This window comes from Rattus rattus, chromosome 2 (assembly GCF_011064425.1).
Source record: "Rattus rattus isolate New Zealand chromosome 2, Rrattus_CSIRO_v1, whole genome shotgun sequence".
Classification (NCBI taxonomy): Eukaryota; Metazoa; Chordata; class Mammalia; order Rodentia; family Muridae; genus Rattus; species Rattus rattus.
Genome location: NC_046155.1, coordinates 101,630,246 through 101,648,119, shown reverse-complemented (window position 1 = coordinate 101,648,119; position 17,874 = coordinate 101,630,246). Strand labels below are relative to the sequence as shown.

At 38.8% G+C, this 17,874-nt stretch overlaps 2 protein-coding genes and 1 pseudogene across 2 annotated transcripts; 1 reads left to right on the top strand and 2 right to left on the bottom strand.

Annotated features, from left to right (window-relative positions):
• Positions 1–1,806: 1,806 nt before the first annotated feature.
• On the bottom strand, positions 1,807–2,494 carry LOC116894005 (annotated as a pseudogene).
• A 1,326-nt stretch (positions 2,495–3,820) lies between these two features.
• On the top strand, positions 3,821–4,786 carry LOC116894004 (olfactory receptor 51Q1-like). The gene has a single exon (XM_032895720.1). The coding sequence runs from the start codon at positions 3,821–3,823 to the stop codon at positions 4,784–4,786; it is 966 nt and encodes a 321-aa protein (XP_032751611.1).
• Positions 4,787–10,181: 5,395 nt separating this feature from the next.
• LOC116894003 (olfactory receptor 51G1-like) lies at positions 10,182–11,139 on the bottom strand. Its single transcript, XM_032895719.1, is given in 2 exon segments — positions 10,182–10,994; positions 10,996–11,139. Coding segments are annotated over 2 exon segments (957 nt in total).
• Positions 11,140–17,874: the final 6,735 nt, after the last annotated feature.

Sequence of the window (17,874 nt, the reverse complement as noted above, 5' to 3'; positions counted from 1 at the left end):
CTCACAGTCTTACAGAAAAGACGCGGTGGATTCCGCTTCATCACTTATGGTGCCTACAGCTTGCTTCTCTTGTATGTAAAAGTAGGGAAGAGAGAATTTTTGGGCAATAATCTCATTGACCTCTGTTCTGCATCTATTATAGGAGCTTGGCTTGGAATAATGGGGTATTTTCTTGGTCAGTTATTGATCATATATAGTACTTATCTCACATTTTGAAAAGCCTCTGAATAGACAAAGATTTCTAGTCTTCTCCCAAAGGCTTTAGAAGGACAAAAATGTATCTCTGAACTATTCTGAGTATAAATTGTAAATGAAGTCAGTATTTCTCTGGGTATCATAATTTTGTGTGCAAGGGTAGTGCAAGATTATTAATGCATAATAAGAATTCCAGCAAAAAAATGTATGAATATATGGGTTCAACAACCAGATTTGACTGTTGACTGTTTCTAATTGACAATACATTTATTATAACACTACAAATGAGTGTAACTTAGATTCTGTTTCATGATGAACTCAAATCACTAGTGCTTGAATAAGATTGTACTACAGACTGATAAACCAGAAAGGCAGAATGTTTTTGTGTGTATTGGCTTTTATTTCTATAATAGGTGTTTATAATTTAGGATTGTTCTAATCTTTCAAAGTCAGTAAGTGACCAGAGGCAATTTAATAAAAACCATAATAAATATGTATACCCAGTGCTAAATCTAATGGTAGGATGTACATCTGAGAAAATCTATCTGGACATTTATGAAAACAGTAACTAGAAAATTAAAGCTATGACAAATACAATTTCTCCCAGGGAATTTCAGATTACCCTCCTTTGATCTGATTTTTATTATAATCGAGATGGCAAGAAGAGCCCATCTGATTCTAGATATTACACTTCTCTTAGATAAACTTGTTGGATCTGGCGTTGTTCATGTTTCTGGTGATTGGGACTTTAGAAAGGAGCTGTCTATTTACACTCACATCACATCTTTTCAGTAGTACATCCCTCACACCTGCTTGTGACAATGCACCGCCAAGACCAACAGCTGTGCAGAAGCAAGCATAACACTCTTGATGCTTAACATAAAAATAAGTTCATCCTATCTCTAATCTTAGCTAATATCTAGACAGAATGCATCTTATCCGTAAACATCAACTGCCCTTTATATATCTTATATCAAAGACAAAGACATGGCCTAACCTATGTTTTATGAGGAAAGAATGCCTTTCCAGATTTAATTATAAAAATGTTAGCTTTTGGAAATACAGACTAAGTATATAAAATCTAATACTAATGGGTAATATTTCACATTATATTTGGTTGTAAAAATGTTGGAAATATATTTTCAGTGGTATGCTTCTATTTACTTTTTTGGAGAGATTTGGTAGGAAAAAGCTGATCTATTCAGTCCATGATTATATAATTCCCAAATGATTTACAATGTAATGTATAGGAAACTTCTTTAACTAATTTGTAGTTGCTACATGTACAGAGAAAATTCTAGATATAAGAAAACTGGTGGCATGTTTATGAACATTGTTAATTCATTTCATTCATATGTGATATCTGGGAAAAATTTTTAATCTTAGGAAAATAGTTAATATGGCTTCATTCAATGAAAAATAAATTTTATATGACATCTTGTTTTATACTTAAGTGTAACTGGGTCAATAAAGTTATCTGGACATAAAGTTATGATTTTCCTTTCTTATTAAATTTTACATATCTTACACTTACATACATTTCTGAAAATGTTATGGGCAATACGACTAATATCTTTTGACCATAACAGTGTATTAGAGTTTTCTACCTCATTTTTCAACATTAAGTAATCTGTGCTGGAGTTTCAAGTTCTACTTTCCCTCTTTTCTTCAAACAGACTTTTCAGTGTATAAACTTGAATAGCTGACACCACCACCATGACCATCGAGTTAACCACAGACCAGAAACTGACTCTGTGAAAGTTGCTTTCTTGTATGTTTCGATCACGAGCTTCAAATGCTCCGAGCAGAGTCTGTATGTGGCCGCATTTGCTTAGTCTGGACTTGATGCTGTTGATGGATCCCAGGATATCTTCTAGTTTCATCTCCAGAGCATCTGTGTTACTAATATAGTATTTGCAGTCTTCTTGTCCTTGAGCTTCTCCCGTGTTATCGAGGATCAACTGAAAGAAAATGACCTTCCCAGAGATGGCGCTCAGTGTGTTATCAAAGCAGAACATGGAGTCTCCACCTCTACAGCATGAACACCGTCTGATTTTCTTTGTTCAAAAACTAAGGTTCTGCCCTCTGGAAAGGCAAGGTGGAAATCATTATCTAATTCTCCTCTATCTAAAACTTGGTACTCGATCTCCAACCACGCCTTCAGGGGCATGGGCTGGTAAAAGCACTCCTTCCAGCCGGCCACCAGCATGAAGGTGAAGCCGGTCGCCCCCGAGCAACAACGCTGCAGGAAGAGCAGATAGGAGCAGCACCGGAATGGCAGCCACATCCTGACACCCATCCCTGTCGATCTGACACTGGACATGTATAGGGAGGTGCGGAATGCAGGCGCCTCCTCTTGAATTCCCGATCCAAGGGAACTTCAGTCAGCAGAGCAGCTCACGCTCCACGGCGGGTAGAAGCACTGTCTGCCCCTGTTCAAATTCTTAAGTGAGCTTTCCCAGAGTTGTAAATTAGTCACTTATGGATCTCTTAGGGGACATGAGGTGCTGTAATAATAAGAAACAATTAAATACTTATATGTTCATGATAAACACATCCATAATTTTTATTCATAGAACATTCCAAAAATTAAGACCCATTCATTGGTTAGATTTACAGAACAATATCTGTATTCATCCTCTAGAGGCAGTATAGAGTCCTTTGAGACTCCTTAATCTATCCAAGCTCTCCAAAGTTGCTCATTAATTCTTCCCTCAGACCAGTACATCTTGGCTTTACTTCCCATTACTCTACTAATGCTAAAATGCCTTTGTAAGTGTTTCTTTTACAGGAACATCTGAAAAGTTCTTTTTACACAATGCCCATTGCTTCCTCTTTCATTGGTATCTAATTACTAAACTGTAGATTTTCTTACAAATTGATTTTAAATAAACTACCTTAATTTTTCTTCTTTCTTCTTTACTCGAAGTTCTGGTCTGCATTATCATATCAACTTCTAGATTCCCACCTACTTGTAAGCAGTTAGAAGTTCCCATGACTTCTCCCTGTATCATTGGTCATTCAATTATGAGCCAGTCCTTGTGGACTGTACCTATGAATATTAAATTCTTGACGCACAAGACAAACATGGGTTGGTACCTCCAGAGTTCGTTTCTACTCCTGTGCTCCATAAGAGAAAAATTGTCATTATACTCCACACAATTGCTGAAGCTAAATACCTGGAACTTTCCAATTTAAACAAGATTTCATCTGAGTAAATCTCGCAGACCCTAAACAAATCATCTTTCTGTGATATTGCTCAGGTAGAACAGAGATAAATATTTTGGTTTTGCTTGTTTACTTGTTTAAAATACTAATAAGATCAATTTCAGTTAGCAAATATGTGTGTATGTATAGGAAAATATGCAACAGTCATCAGAGTATCTCCTACCAGAGAAAATATAGAGCTGCTTTTTAAAACACAGCTGAAGAAACACAAGTTGAAAGAAATGAGTTTGTCATGAATAAAAATCTATAGGAGAATCCTCAGTGTTCACCTTCTGGCTGTTGAATAACTCTATTGAATTTCTCAGGAGGAATCTGTAACTTATACTTTTGGTTGTACTGATTGAATGAACAATGATATCATACTGATGCTCTTTTTAATGTGGATTACAGATTCTGTATGTTGCATCTATCAAGTATGTCAGAAGTAACTAACACTACTCATGATCCTTTCTACTTCATCCTCACGGGCATCCCAGGATTTGAGGCTATCCATCTCTGGATCTCCATCCCCTTCTTCTGCCTCTACACCATTTCCATCATGGGCAACACCACCATCCTCACCGTCATCCGCACAGAGCCATCTCTCCACCAGCCCATGTACCTCTTCCTCTCCATGCTGGCCCTCACTGACCTGGGCCTCACTCTCACCACACTCCCTACTGTCATGCAGCTTCTCTGGTTCAACATTCGGGAAATCAGCTTTGAGGCCTGCTTTGCACAGTTATTCTTCCTCCACGGGTTCTCCTTCATGGAATCATCTGTTTTATTGGCCATGTCTTTTGACCGTTATGTGGCCATCTGCCGCCCACTCCACTATGCCTCCATCCTCACCAGTGAGGTCATTGGTAGAATAGGGTTGGCCATCATTTGCCATTGTGTCCTGGCTGTTCTTCCCTCCCTTTTCCTGCTCAAGCGCCTGCCCTTCTGCCATTCCCACCTTCTTTCTCACTCCTACTGCCTCCATCAGGACATGATTCACCTGGTCTGCGCTGACATCAGGGTCAACAGTTGGTATGGATTTACTCTGATCCTGCTCATTACTGTATTAGACCCTCTGCTCATTGTACTCTCCTATGCACTTATCCTGAAAAGTGTCTTGAACACAGCCACTTGGGTTGAACGACTCCGGGCTCTCAACAACTGTCTGTCCCACATGCTAGCTGTTCTGATTCTCTATGTACCCATGGTTGGTGTATCTGTGACTCACCGCTTTGCTAAGCATGTCTCTCCACTGGTCCATGTTCTCATGGCCAATATCTACCTGCTGGCGCCTCCTGTGATGAACCCCATCATTTACAGTGCAAAGACCAAGCAGATTCGCCAGGGAATCACTCGACTTCTCTTCCAAAGAAAGGTTCACTGAAGACTGAAATTTATATTGAAAAGACTAATTTTCTATAGGTAACATGGGGTCAAGCATTACTGCTATAAAACTGTGCGTAGCAAGGATGTGAAGTGGAACAATTGGTGTACAGATATTCACAGCTAATGCAAGAGACATCATTGCTAGACTAGAAATGAAAAGAGACATTTTTAACGCTTGGGTTAACTTTCCTCTAACCACTTGCTTTTGAGACGAAGAAAATCATTTGTAAAATATAAAGCTATTTTTTTTCTTCACAGTGTTTTGAACATATTGAAAAGTACATATTTCATTTTACAAACTCAAAATTCTTATAAGGTATAAACATCCTCACTGGAGCTATAGCTTTTGAATGTTTCTTTTTTAGTGTGAGTTAGTTTATTATATATTTTTAATTGTGTATGGTTTTTTAATTAATCATTTTACTCATTTATATTTCTAATGATAGACCCCTACCTGGTTACTCCTCCACCAATCCCTATCCCATCCCCCATCACCCCCTCTCCTTTGCCTCATGAGGATACTCCTCCACCCACTCACCCACTCCTGCCTCACCCGTCTAGCATCCCCCTATGCTGGGGAATCAAGGCCCCTCCCTTCCGGTTGATGTCAGATAAGGCCATTTTTGGTACTTATGCATCTGGAGTCCTGGATCCCTCCATGTATACTCTTTCGTTGGGGGTTTAGTCTCTGGGATCTCTGGGTGGTCCAGTTAGTTGATATTGTTTGTCTTATATGGTTGCAATCCCCTTCAACTCTTTCACTACTTCTTAAATCTTCCACTGAGGTCCCTAGGCTCAGTCCAATGGTTGGCTGTAAGTATCTGCATCTGTATTGGTCAGGTGCTGGGAGAACCTCTCAGGGAACAGCCATATTAGGCTCATTGATAAGTGCATTTTAGACCAAAAGCTCAGAATACTCCTGATATAACCTACAAACAATATGTAGCTTAAAAAGAAGGAAGACCAAAGTGTAGATGCTTTAGTGTTACATAGAACAGGGAACAAAATAGTTAGAGGAGGTAAAGGGAGGGAGTGACCAAGGATGGAGAGAGGAAGGGGAGGGGAAAATGGGGGTTAGGAACAGATATTGGAGTGCCACACCCACTCCAGTGGAGTCTGTGAGACATGAAGCTCTTGTGCTTCGTTTCTATCCAGAACAGAGGCCTGTGCCTGGAATGACTTGGCCTCCTGGAGATCCCTGGCCGTCTCCCTACAAATAGATGATGACCAGGGTCTATGCTTGCGGTGGAGGTGCCTTCTGTGTTCTAGCCTTGGTAATCGTAGCAACTTTAAGCCTGTCAAAAGTATCTGATTTTAAGAATATAGCAGTGTGGGAAGATGGTCATGTACCTTTAGATGTCTCAGGAACTGAAAGTTCAGAGACAGAAACGTCTCACACCATCATGATCCTGATGAACTCAATGGCTGCGATGAATTCAACTGCTGCACCCATTAGTTCCCAGCAAATAGGAGAGAAATTAATTGCAGCTATTAAGAACATGACCATTCCAGAAAAGTCTTTCCTTTTGGGAAAGTTTTGTTTAGCATGATTCAGAATAGTAGTGACTCTTTTAGAAAGATCATGGATAAGTTCCAACAAGTTGAACAAACTTATCAAGAGTTAACTAGAAGAAAAAGAGAAATTAACATTGAGCAAGAAGTGAAAGAAATTATAGAATGGTTAAAAAGTTTCCATATTATTCTGAGGGGCCATAAATATAGAGTTTAAACTTTATTAAAACAAAGGTAAATATTGAGTGCATATCTGGTGCCCACAAGTCTGGCAGTATAACTGCAGTTTTCTAAACTATTGTTTGCAGCTGAGAATTGTTTCCTAGACTGTACGTTCAGCTTTCCTCCTTGCAAGGGACATTTGGTGGGGTGATGAATAAGAGCTGGATGACTCCCAATTACGATGTACCTGTTCTAACTGCTTAAATCTATGCCAAGAGGCAAAGCTTTTCGCAGCAGCATACACCTCAAGTTTGTGTCTGTCTGTCACGCTGAATCCGTTCTCTACCTGAAATCCAAGTCTTGGTCTCTCTGCTGATACACTCCCCTGGGTGGTCTGCGGCATTGGAGGGGACAGGAGAGAAGTACAAAGGATCAGGAAATTCAATAGAAAATGTAGCAGAAGGGGATGGGGAACTGGAAACTGGTGTAGTCAATGGAAAGTCCCAGACTCCAAAGGAATCAAGAGGCTCCCAGGAGCCAATGGTGATGACTTTAGCTGAAATACCCAATGAAGGGGAGGTACAACCTGTAGAGACCACCTCCAGTAGATAGGTACAACTCCCAGTTGAGGTATGGCGACTACCCAAGGTACCTCAACACTTTTAGCCCCGTAATGTTCCTGTCCAAAACAAAAACAGGGACAAAAAATGCAACAGAGACTGAAGAGTGCTATTCAGAGACTGCTCCACCTAGAGATCCATCCCATCTGCAGACACCAACCCACCACACTATTGCTGATGCCAAGAAGCACTTGCTTCATATTTCAATACTAAATGCTAGAATTTAATTAAATGCAAGATTTTATACAATTTCTACGAATAGTAATGGGAAAGGCTTCATGGACTAAGAAACCAATTAAAGAATAGCAGACAAATATTGGTGGTACATGGGAAGACAAATTAACACTACATATCAAGACTGAAATGAAATATGTTTGAGGAGCTAGGAGATTGCGAAAATAGAAGTTCAAGGAACAGTTCAACAAATTCCAAACTGAGTTCATGTAAACTGTGTGAGTTGGTTCCAGAAGCATCCACTCAGCAATGGCTCTGGGAAGTAACAGAACACTGATGTCACTTTCTTGTTTCTGTTATCAAGTTTTCTTTTTCTTATTTTTTTATTAGATATATTTCTTACATTTCAAATGTTATTCCCTTTTCCGGTTTCCTGTCCATAAGCCTCCATCCCCTCCCCTCCACCATATGGGTGTTCCACCCATCCACCCCCCTTATTGCTCCCCCACCAAATATTCGGTTGCACTGGAGGTCCAACCTTGGCAGGACCAAGGGCTTTCCCTTCCACTGGTGCCCCAACAAGTCTATTCTCTGCTACATATGCAATTGGAGCCCTGGGTCAGTCCATGTATAGTCTTTCAGTAATGGTTTAGACCCTTGACGTTCTGGGTGGTTGGCATTGTTGTTCTTGTGGGGTTGCAAGCTCCTTCAGCTCTTTCCATCCTTCCTCTAATTCCCCCAAAGGGGGTCTTCACATCAGTGGTTTGCTGCTTGCATTGACCTATGTTTTGGACATGCAGCAAGCTTTCTAGAATTAACATTTACTGGAAAAAGAAAAAGTAAAATGCAGGCAGACCTAGGTGTTGTGTACTAACAATTACTTAGCTGGGATCAAAATCCATTTACATAATTAACTGATAAGTTCCTGACTAGATTTTTTGTAATATAAACTTTTTAATACTTCTATATTTACATAAATTATGTAATGAATGCATTTTTCAATTTTTAAAAACCATTTCTTTTATTTTTGAGATTATTGTTATATCACTCTGCCCTTCTCTTTCATTCCTTCAAACTCTCCTATTACCTGACTTGCTCTCTTTCAAATTCATGGGCTCTTGAAAAATAACACAAGATAGTTATGTTGGAAACAAATATTTAAATATGCATGTGCATTTATCACATATATTTATAATAGAATAAACATTGAAATAATTTTAAACACAAACAATATATTTCACAGTCAAAACTTGGTTAGACGTCAGAAAGCATAATTTAATAAGACTTTTCCTTCTTGTGGCATTGATGTGGGATCCAGAACCTCACGTACACTAAGCAATGCAAACTTTCTACTACTGTCCTCAGTTCTTTTGTGTTTTCATTTTGAGACAGGGTCTTACTAATTAGCCCAGACTGGCCTTGAACTTACTCTGTAGACCAGGGAAGCATTTACATTGCAATGCTTTTGTCCAGTCTCCTGAGTAACTGTGATTATTGGCATGTGCTAAGAGGACTGGCTGTTTTTCAAATAGTATTTTATTTATCTCATATAATCATTAAATTATATCTTCCAAGAAAAAAAAAAAACTTGGTTAGAGGCAACAATTTAAAAAACTAGTTAGCAGCAACAAATGCGTTGATGTAAATATCTGTTAAAGAATGTTCCCAAATCACTGACATCATTAATAAATCATTACAAATATTGACGAATGAAGTATATGGTGAGCTGTTGTAAACCTGCTGTAATAACTCTGAAAGCAAGCTCTTGCCAACTACCTACGTTTATTCTAAAATAGAAACTATCAACCTAAAAATACTGAAGCTGGGCACATTTGTTTTGTCTTAGAGGACACGTAAACAAAATTTTTATAATTGATGTTTCAAACAAAAAAGCACTTCAAAACATTGCTGTGTATAGGTGGTGAACTAAGTGAATAGGGAAGAATACTACAAAATAGAAAATATTATCATTTTAATTGGAGCCCTTGAGTTGAGAGAGGCTAAGTACTAGACCTATGAGCATAAGGGACTGCAGTTCAGGAAGTAAGAGTGTGGTCATCCCCATTTCATGACTCTTTCTATTAAACCACAGGCATAAAGAAGATGAAACAATTGAATCTATGCTGACGGAGGTGAGAGAAGAGAGGGTCAGGAAAGAGAACCGAACATACTTTACAGCATGCTGAAGCTGATGTAGGCTGAGGGAACATAAAGGAAGAAGGGGGAAGGAAGAATATCCACAGATGATGCCTGGGCAGCTGAGGCTGCTCATATTTTACTGTATGCCTCAATTGAAATCATTCAGTCAATGTACAGCCCAGAGTCTTTAGAAACACATAAAATCTAGACGTGGAAACTACTGAATAGTGGGTTGGATGAAGAATCAGTTACTTATATAGCAATGTGTCTTCAATAATGGGTTATCATACAATTTATTGTTTAAACATGTACAGCTTTCAGAGTGAAATGGGGTTCTTTCATAATGAAGAAAATGTTAAAGCCATGAATATCTGGTGGCAAACAAAAAAGTATACAAATTCAAAGGGACATTTCCAGAATCACTATCCTTAGAGATGTACTTCATCCCTAAGAATTTCATAAGAATGAATTTTTATTTATTTTCATTTAAATATCATTAAATATCAAAACTAATTTTTGCTAACTATTTTGTAAGATTTGGGATGGAATAAGGGATGGATTTACTATTCCTACATTGAACTAGCATATCTGATGAAGAAGAAAAGTTGGACATGTATGTACATATATACCAGTAAAATTTAAGATATAAGTACGACATTTATCATTCAGAAACAAGCTTGTAGTGATGTTTTGCATTTCTCTCTTCCTAACAGAAAACGTTCCTGTGGGAGAATTACATCCAGAGTTTATAGACTCAAGAATAATCTCTGCCTTCTGAGTTTGTGTTCAGATCAATCCCTTTTTGCAGGAGAACAAATTGGCAATTCCCTGTTGGATTGGACGGGTCTTAACACTATATATGATGGGATTGAGCACTGGTGGCACAAACAGATAGATGCTCGACATGAGTGTGTGGACCACTGGTGACGCATGCTTGGCAACACGATGCATCACAGACACACCAATCATAGGCACATAATATATGAGCACTGCACAGATGTGTGACACACATGTGTTGAGTGCCTTTTTCCGACCCTCACCAGATGCAATACCCATCACTGTGTAAAGAATGAACCCATAAGAGACCACAATGAGCAGTGAGTCCAGCCCAAATGTGGCCAGAACAATGGCCAACCCCAGAATGCTGTTCAGCCTAGTATCTGCACAAGGCAGTTGGATCAAGTCTGAGTGGAGGCAATAGGAATGGGAGAGAATATTTATATGACAATATGGTAGCTGTTTTAAAAGGATTGGAAGTGGGACCATGAGTGCAACACTCTTTAGTGTAATACCCAGACCCATGGATATGATGCGAGGCAGAGTTAGAATGGCTGTATAGTGCAGAGGATTATAGATGACCACAAAGCGGTCATAACTCATGACTAACAGGACTCCTGATTCCATGCCAGAGAAAGTGTGAATGAAGAACATTTGTGCCAAACAGCCATCAAAGTCAATTCTATAGGCATCAAACCAAAGAATGCCCATAACAGTGGGCAGTGTGGACACAGAGACTCCCACCTCAGTAGTGGCCAGCATGAAGAGGAACAGGTACATTGGCTCATGGAGAGCTTACAGTCTTAGTGCAATGCTGCCATGGCTGCATTAGGCTGTTGCCCACAATGGCAACCATGTACATGATGAAAAAGGGAATGGAGAACCAGCCATGTTGGACTTCCAGTCCTGGAATTCCAGTCAGGAAGACAGATAGGAGGTCAAGACTTTCATTGTTCTCTGCTCCCATGACACCAACAGTAGAGGTAAGTTTTCACCTGCATTTGAAACAAACTAATGTTAGCTCAAACCCTTTGAGTTCCCAATATTCACCTGTCACATAAAAAGAGGCATTTCAGATTGCTTAATCTTATGAGAAATTGCTATTTTGTTTGTTCAGTTATAAAATGGATGTGTATTATTCTCATACTTAATGTGTAGAAGGTAGAGATTATTGTTACTCAGAGCTAAGTTTCCTGGTTTCTAAGGTGGGAAAAGTGAATGATACCTTGATCTAGGGTAGTCATCACAGAGTTGAATTGTCGCTCTATAACTGCAAATCTGTAACTGCAACTGTAAATCTGAGGATACCAGAACCCCTAGATAAGCAATTATACTCATGGGTTCTCACTCTGTCCAGACAAGATACATTGAGATTCTGATTTTAGAAGGCTGAAAATTAACATTTTGGGTGAAAATGCAAATGTACATCCTACCTCTGAATGGAAAGCATAGCTCAGTAAACCTATCAATGATGCAGTGCTGTGAAATGAGGTTTGACCCAAAATCCACAGACTGAGTAAAGATGTAAATAAACAGCTCAATTGGCCATCAAGGGACTACTCAAAGCTTTAACTAAATTTAGAATTATGTGATGTGGCTTGATTTAATATAACCTAATGAATGGAAGGCAGCATAGTAAATCAAATATGTAATAAAAGAAATGTGAATAGTAGATGAAATGTCACAGATATAATTGATACGAAAGTAAATTCTAGTTATGTATTTAGTCATTCACAAGAGAATAGATGTATACAGCACAGCTTCTGTGTGAATCCTCATGATTACCCACAACTGACATAAAATTGTCCACATATCTGAAGAACTTTTAGAACTGCTCTGCTGGACAGATGAGCAGTTAGAGCCACATAGAGCCAGCTAAGGGAATGTGAAGAGCAATGACCTTGCAGAAAAGAGCTAGGCAACAGGGAGTCTGGCCAGAGCACCAGCTTTCCCAGTGTTTGCAGTCTTCCTGCAGAGCTCTGGTGAAGTCACACGCAACTCATCTTGCATTTTCCTAGAAAACAAACAGCTCTCCTGACATGTAGGCTTCTTTATGCCTCTTATTCATAAGCTCCCTTGTTTCTACTTTACACGTTATATTCTCAACCTTTATTACATATTAATATTGAAGAATCTTCATGGTTCAGCTAATATCCCATGCCAGCTGAATTAGATACAGGATATAATTACCTTCATTTCCTGGGGTGAATGTAGCAGGTGCCTCATTCTTACACCATGCAATGGCAATCTTTTACACTGCAATGACACTTACAAGCAACCCTCAAATCACCATCCATTCCCTGGTATTTCAGTAAGCTTTCATTCTGGATTGCAACGCCGCACTTCCTTGTTTTTCATCATCTGCTGGCCTCACTCTTCAGTATCTGCCTGGCCCTTTAAGGACACTCGAATATGCTCATGACGCTCAAGATCTCACCCACAAATGTAGCCTAGAGAAGCCATTAGTTTTATACCTTCTTGGAGTCCAGTTAGACCAGTTTGTCTAATGGAAGCCTGAAGTCAGTAATTGAAAAAATAAATTCTCAGTGCAAGAAAATGCAATAGATGATCTTCCTTTATGTGTTTTTTGTCTTTATTATGTGTTGCTTTGTATCTGCTTAACTCACAGTAGCTCAGCTTATATGTTTTATTGGTAATCTCCCTATGGCATCTTGCCACCAAACTGTCATCCATGGTCTACTTAATTACACTCAGTAATTAAATGTTTACTGCACTCTAAAAACACTGACTTCATCCTATCTTATTGTCTTATAGAGAAATTTCTTCTTTTAGGTTAGAAGATCCATGAAAACATTAGAAGATCTTAATCTGTGACTATATATTTTCCTGTGTCTTTGTTTGTTTAATATCTATATCTTCTACTAGACTGTAACTTCAACAGAAAAAAGGGAGAATGCTCATTTTCTCCAATAAATCCTAAAAAATGCCTAAGATAAATTCATGGTAGATTTGTGTAAAAATGCCGGATGAATAAGTAATTTAAGATTTAAGCATCAATTAAGAGTTCCAATGTGGAGCTTTATAATTCCTCTTTATATTGCTCAAACTAAATTATTTTGTCTACGTCTCTAAGTTTCTGACTGTTAACACTCAGGTTTTCTTGTCAAGATTCCCACTGGTCAATAAATTTAACACAAATCAATAACGTGGTACACAGTTTGAACGGTGACAGGTTTTCATAATACTTTGTTAGCATAAATAAAAAGTTATCAATCCCAACCTTTATGATATTTTATAGGACATTCTATATTCTGTTTACCAGTGACATTCTTGCTTCCGCAGCATGCTATAGCATGTATAACACACTGGGACAATTACTTTTTATAATGTTTTACTCAGCAGTATGCTCCACATCCTTGAAAACAAGTATTCGCTTCTATTTAAAGCCTGTATTCTCAAGGTCACATATTGTCCACGTAATGACTCTCCTTCAAAGTTATCTTCTTAATACTCTACAGATTCCCACATCATTCTTAGGACAGTCTACAGTTCAAACTGTGATGTCCTACAATTGATTTTATTGTTGATTTCCACAAAGGGGAATGTTTAGAAAACATTATTTAGCTTTCTTATTCTGAGAATCCCATTCTTTCCCATAATTGGTGTCCAGTTTTCATTAGGCAAACTTACCATGATCTCATTTGGAGCTGATTGGCAATTCTGTGTAGGCTACAAGGTTTATTTTCAGGAAGTGTGTAATTCCCAGCTTCCTCCTTTGCTTTTGCTTTTTCCCTGTGTTCTGTTTTGTTTGTTTGTTTGTTTTTTATCATTTGTATTATATAGTGCTGTGGTATCTGACGAGATGTTAAAACCTGTGAATGTGTCTTCCATGAGGATGTTTGGAAAACTAGTGAAATTCAAAAAAATGGAAAATGAAGAAGTTGACTTCATAGCCAGTCACAAAGGTGATGGCTTTAATTCCTGCACTTGGAAGGCAAGGAAAGCAGATCTCTTAGTTCCGGGCTAGCCTGGTCTATGTTGCTAGTTACAGGGAAAGCTATATATAGACACCCTGTCTCAAACAAAACAAAACAAAACAAAACAAAACAAAACAAACAAATAGACACCATAACCTACCCCTACTAAAATGATAGACACACATTGCATTTATACTACTGCCCTCCCTGTTGGACTCTGACCTCTTTTGAGGTCATGATTCTGCCTGACCAAGTCACTTCCTGTGACTGTGATCCCAAAGTATACTTTTAGACAACTAAAAGCATAACTAGATGGACAGAAGCTCTGATGTGATGCTCAGTCAAAACTGGAAGTCTGGGTTCCAGACAGTCATCAAAATGACAAATGTCATAAGGAGAGCTTTGGAGAATGGAGGGGACCTCAGTAGAAATGAGTAGGTTCAAGGATGAGAGGAGAAGATAAAAGGCGGGATAACAGGAAGGTTGTTTGAAGCTCACGTAAGGAACGTTTTCCCCAGAGTTAAAGCTACATTGCTGAAGGGCAGTGGAGATACTCAAAGGCAGATAAGCACACACAGGGGCGTGAGGAGGAGTGCTGGCAGCTCCTGCTGAACTGAACTGGGGTTAAAATTCCTTCCAGCTGTCTGCAGACCTAGGGCCTGAGGTTGCAAAAAAAAAAAAAAAAAAAAAAAAAAAAAAAAAAAAGAAAAAGTCTCACCCATTCTGTCCCATTCTGTGCAGAAGTTCATGGCTGTGGATTAGTGTGAGACATGACAGACCCGTGTTGTTGTTGTTATATATCCTCACCACGGTTTCCCCTCCCTCTTCTCTTCTCAACCTCTACACTCCCAATGTAATCCACTCCTGTTCAGTTTCTCTTCAGTAAAGACTGTCCTCCACGAATGTCAACCAGCCATGGCATATTAAGTTGCAGTGAGACTAATCATCGCCTCTCCTATTAAGGCTTGACAAGGCAACCTGGTTAGAGGAAAGGTCCCAAAGGCAGATAACAGAGTCAGAGATACCCCTGCTCTCACTGTTAGGAATCCCACAAGACAGTCAAGCTGGGCACCTGTAACATATTACAGAGGGCCTCAATCAGGCCCATTATGGGCCCAGGATAGGTGATTCTTAGGCTTTCTTGTGGTTTCCTTTACCCTTCTCCCTCTTAAAATCCTTCCTTGCAGAATGTTAAGTGGGAAGAGAATGTATGGGGCATCTGTTAAAATTGGTGACACCGTCATGTCATCATTCGAATGCTGTCAGAAAAGAGGTTCAGAGTTTAGTGGAAGATATTAAAACTGGGGGATGTTTTAGTTGGCTTATATCATCATATGTGGTCCAGTTTCATGTGGCATGTCTGATGTAAGCTTAAAACCCAATGTCTAGGAACTGTGGGTGTGGTTAGTGGTAAGGAGTTCCTCCTTGCTTTCATTCAGAACCCATGCTCTGTTTCCACCACCCACATTGTGTAACTCACAGCTTCCTTCAATTCCAAGTCAAAGAGTAACAGACTCCTCTGGCTTCCATCAGCACATATAATTCAACAAGACACATACATACATAATTAAACCAAAATAAAAATTTCTTCAAAGGCGCAGTGTTTAGAAGAAGGAAATTTGAGTCTGATTCCATAACTAGAATGGTATGACAAGTAGATGTAGATTTTTTGAGATGGATCAGTTCCCAAAACTCAATGGTATTTCATGCCATGCCATGTAGCATTCATGCCTAAATATACTACCTTGTAAAGCTGGGGCATAAATTTAAGAAAGATTGTTTCTGTAGAACACCTCATTCTTCATAGGAAAATGAAACTGACATTTGAAAGATATCTGAGAAACCAACTCTACTCCCTACCCTAGGAAGAAAGAAAATAATCAGTGTTGCATCTTCTTTAATCTCTGAATTACACAATAGGTAAACTGATCCTTCAGCTCCCGCTGTCCAAAGAGGTTCCCAACAAAGATGCTAATGTGTCATTTTCCCAACTCTGCCAAGGCCCCATACAATTACAAATCCTGCACATTATACAGGCCTGTACATTAAACAGGATATTGAAGTTGTTCTACACAGATGCAGGGAAACAAGCTTTCTCTTTATATTTTTTTTATATTATTGGATGTGAGTCTATCTAATTTTAAATAATTAAAGTGTTTTGGACTCAATATTATTGAGGGACAAATATATAGTAGATATAGAATTCTTCTAGTGATTTCTCACAAAGCCTCAGGTAGAATTAACATAATGTTTATTCTTCAGATAAATATCAAGTGCTTGCGACTGCCCTCTGAGAGGTTCCACCTAGTAGCTAACTCAGACAGATGCAGATAACCACTGCCAGTGAATGGAGCTTGGGTAATCTTATGGAAGGACAGGGGGGATGATTATAGGAAGACCAACAAAATCAACTAACCTGGACTCTAAATGTTCTCAGAGACTGAACCACTAACCATAGGGCTGGACCAAGGCATATATATCAGATATGCAACTTGGTCTTCATGTGGTTCCTCAAAAACTGGAGTGGATGCTGTTCCAAAAGCTGTTGGCTATCTGTGGGATATGTTTTACCTGAGCTGCATTGTCTGGCCTCAGTGAGAAAGGATGTGCTTAACCTCACAGAGACATGATGTGTCAGAGTAAGAGGATACCCAGGGGTCCCCATCCATGGAGAGGAGAGAGGGGCATGAAGGAAGGATTGTGGGACGGGGTGACCATTAGGGGTTCAGTAAGAGGGAAGTAAAGTGAATAAGTAAAAAAATGAATAATAAATTTTTTAAAAAGTGAACTAACATTGAATAAACATCTAATACTTTTTAGCATCTTATTCAAGCATATAAAACCAAGAGGTACAATTGTCCCAAAACTGAGTCAGATCTCAGAATGACAACTATTAACACAGCATATGTCAATGGAGCGAGAAAAAAAACATCTTGCTTTTGCTAAAATTCAACCAAATAGAATGTACTGAATGCACTTGTAGAGCATCAATGCTGAGCAGTGACAAAAGATACCAAGTTCCTTCATTCATGGAGCCATGCAAATATTTTCTCCAAATATTTTCGGTCTCTGCCACATTTTGTATTCCCTATAATAAAGTTTAGAATCAGTTTTAGTCAGAATTTATAATATCCAATATATTTATTAGCACATATTAAAATAATCCTTTTAATATGAATTTTAAACATTGAAAATCTTGCTTCCATGTTACGTTTTAAGGAAAGTGGTGACTGAGAAGGAACTCCTGGAAAAGTTACTACTAACTTTTCAGTAGTGGCCTGACTACTAAGTTTTTATTTGCCATGCATGGATGCACTCTGAACTGGGAATCTGTAGTTGCTTAAGAGGGCAGACGAGACTCACAGCTACTGTCTGGCATAGGAATTCAGTAGAGGACAGGGATTTAACATTGTAGAGGGATATCAAGCTGACAAACCCATAGGGAGCGCCTTTCCATACAGAATCAGAGCAAGAAAGATAGGTCATTTCTGAGAAAATAAGAAGGAATATTTTTAGGGAATCCAGAGAAAAGCATTCTATATTTAGAAGGATACAAAGAAGACGGCGAGGTCAGGCTGTCAACAGTATAGTAGAAAATAAAAGTTTTAACAGCTAACTTCCATTTCTAGAGATTGCATCATAAATATCCAGGCTGCTTACTAGGGATACTCTGTGGAGAGATTTTGGTGCTGCTTCAAGGATATTGGCAAGAATTTGACAATGGGTTAGGAAAAGTAGTAGGCTCAAGATCTTGATCATCTCAA

Excerpts from the sequence above, each read along its gene's own strand:
- LOC116894004 (XM_032895720.1), top strand. The coding sequence starts at position 3,821 with ATGTTGCATCTATCAAGTATGTCAGAAGTAACTAACACTACTCATGAT.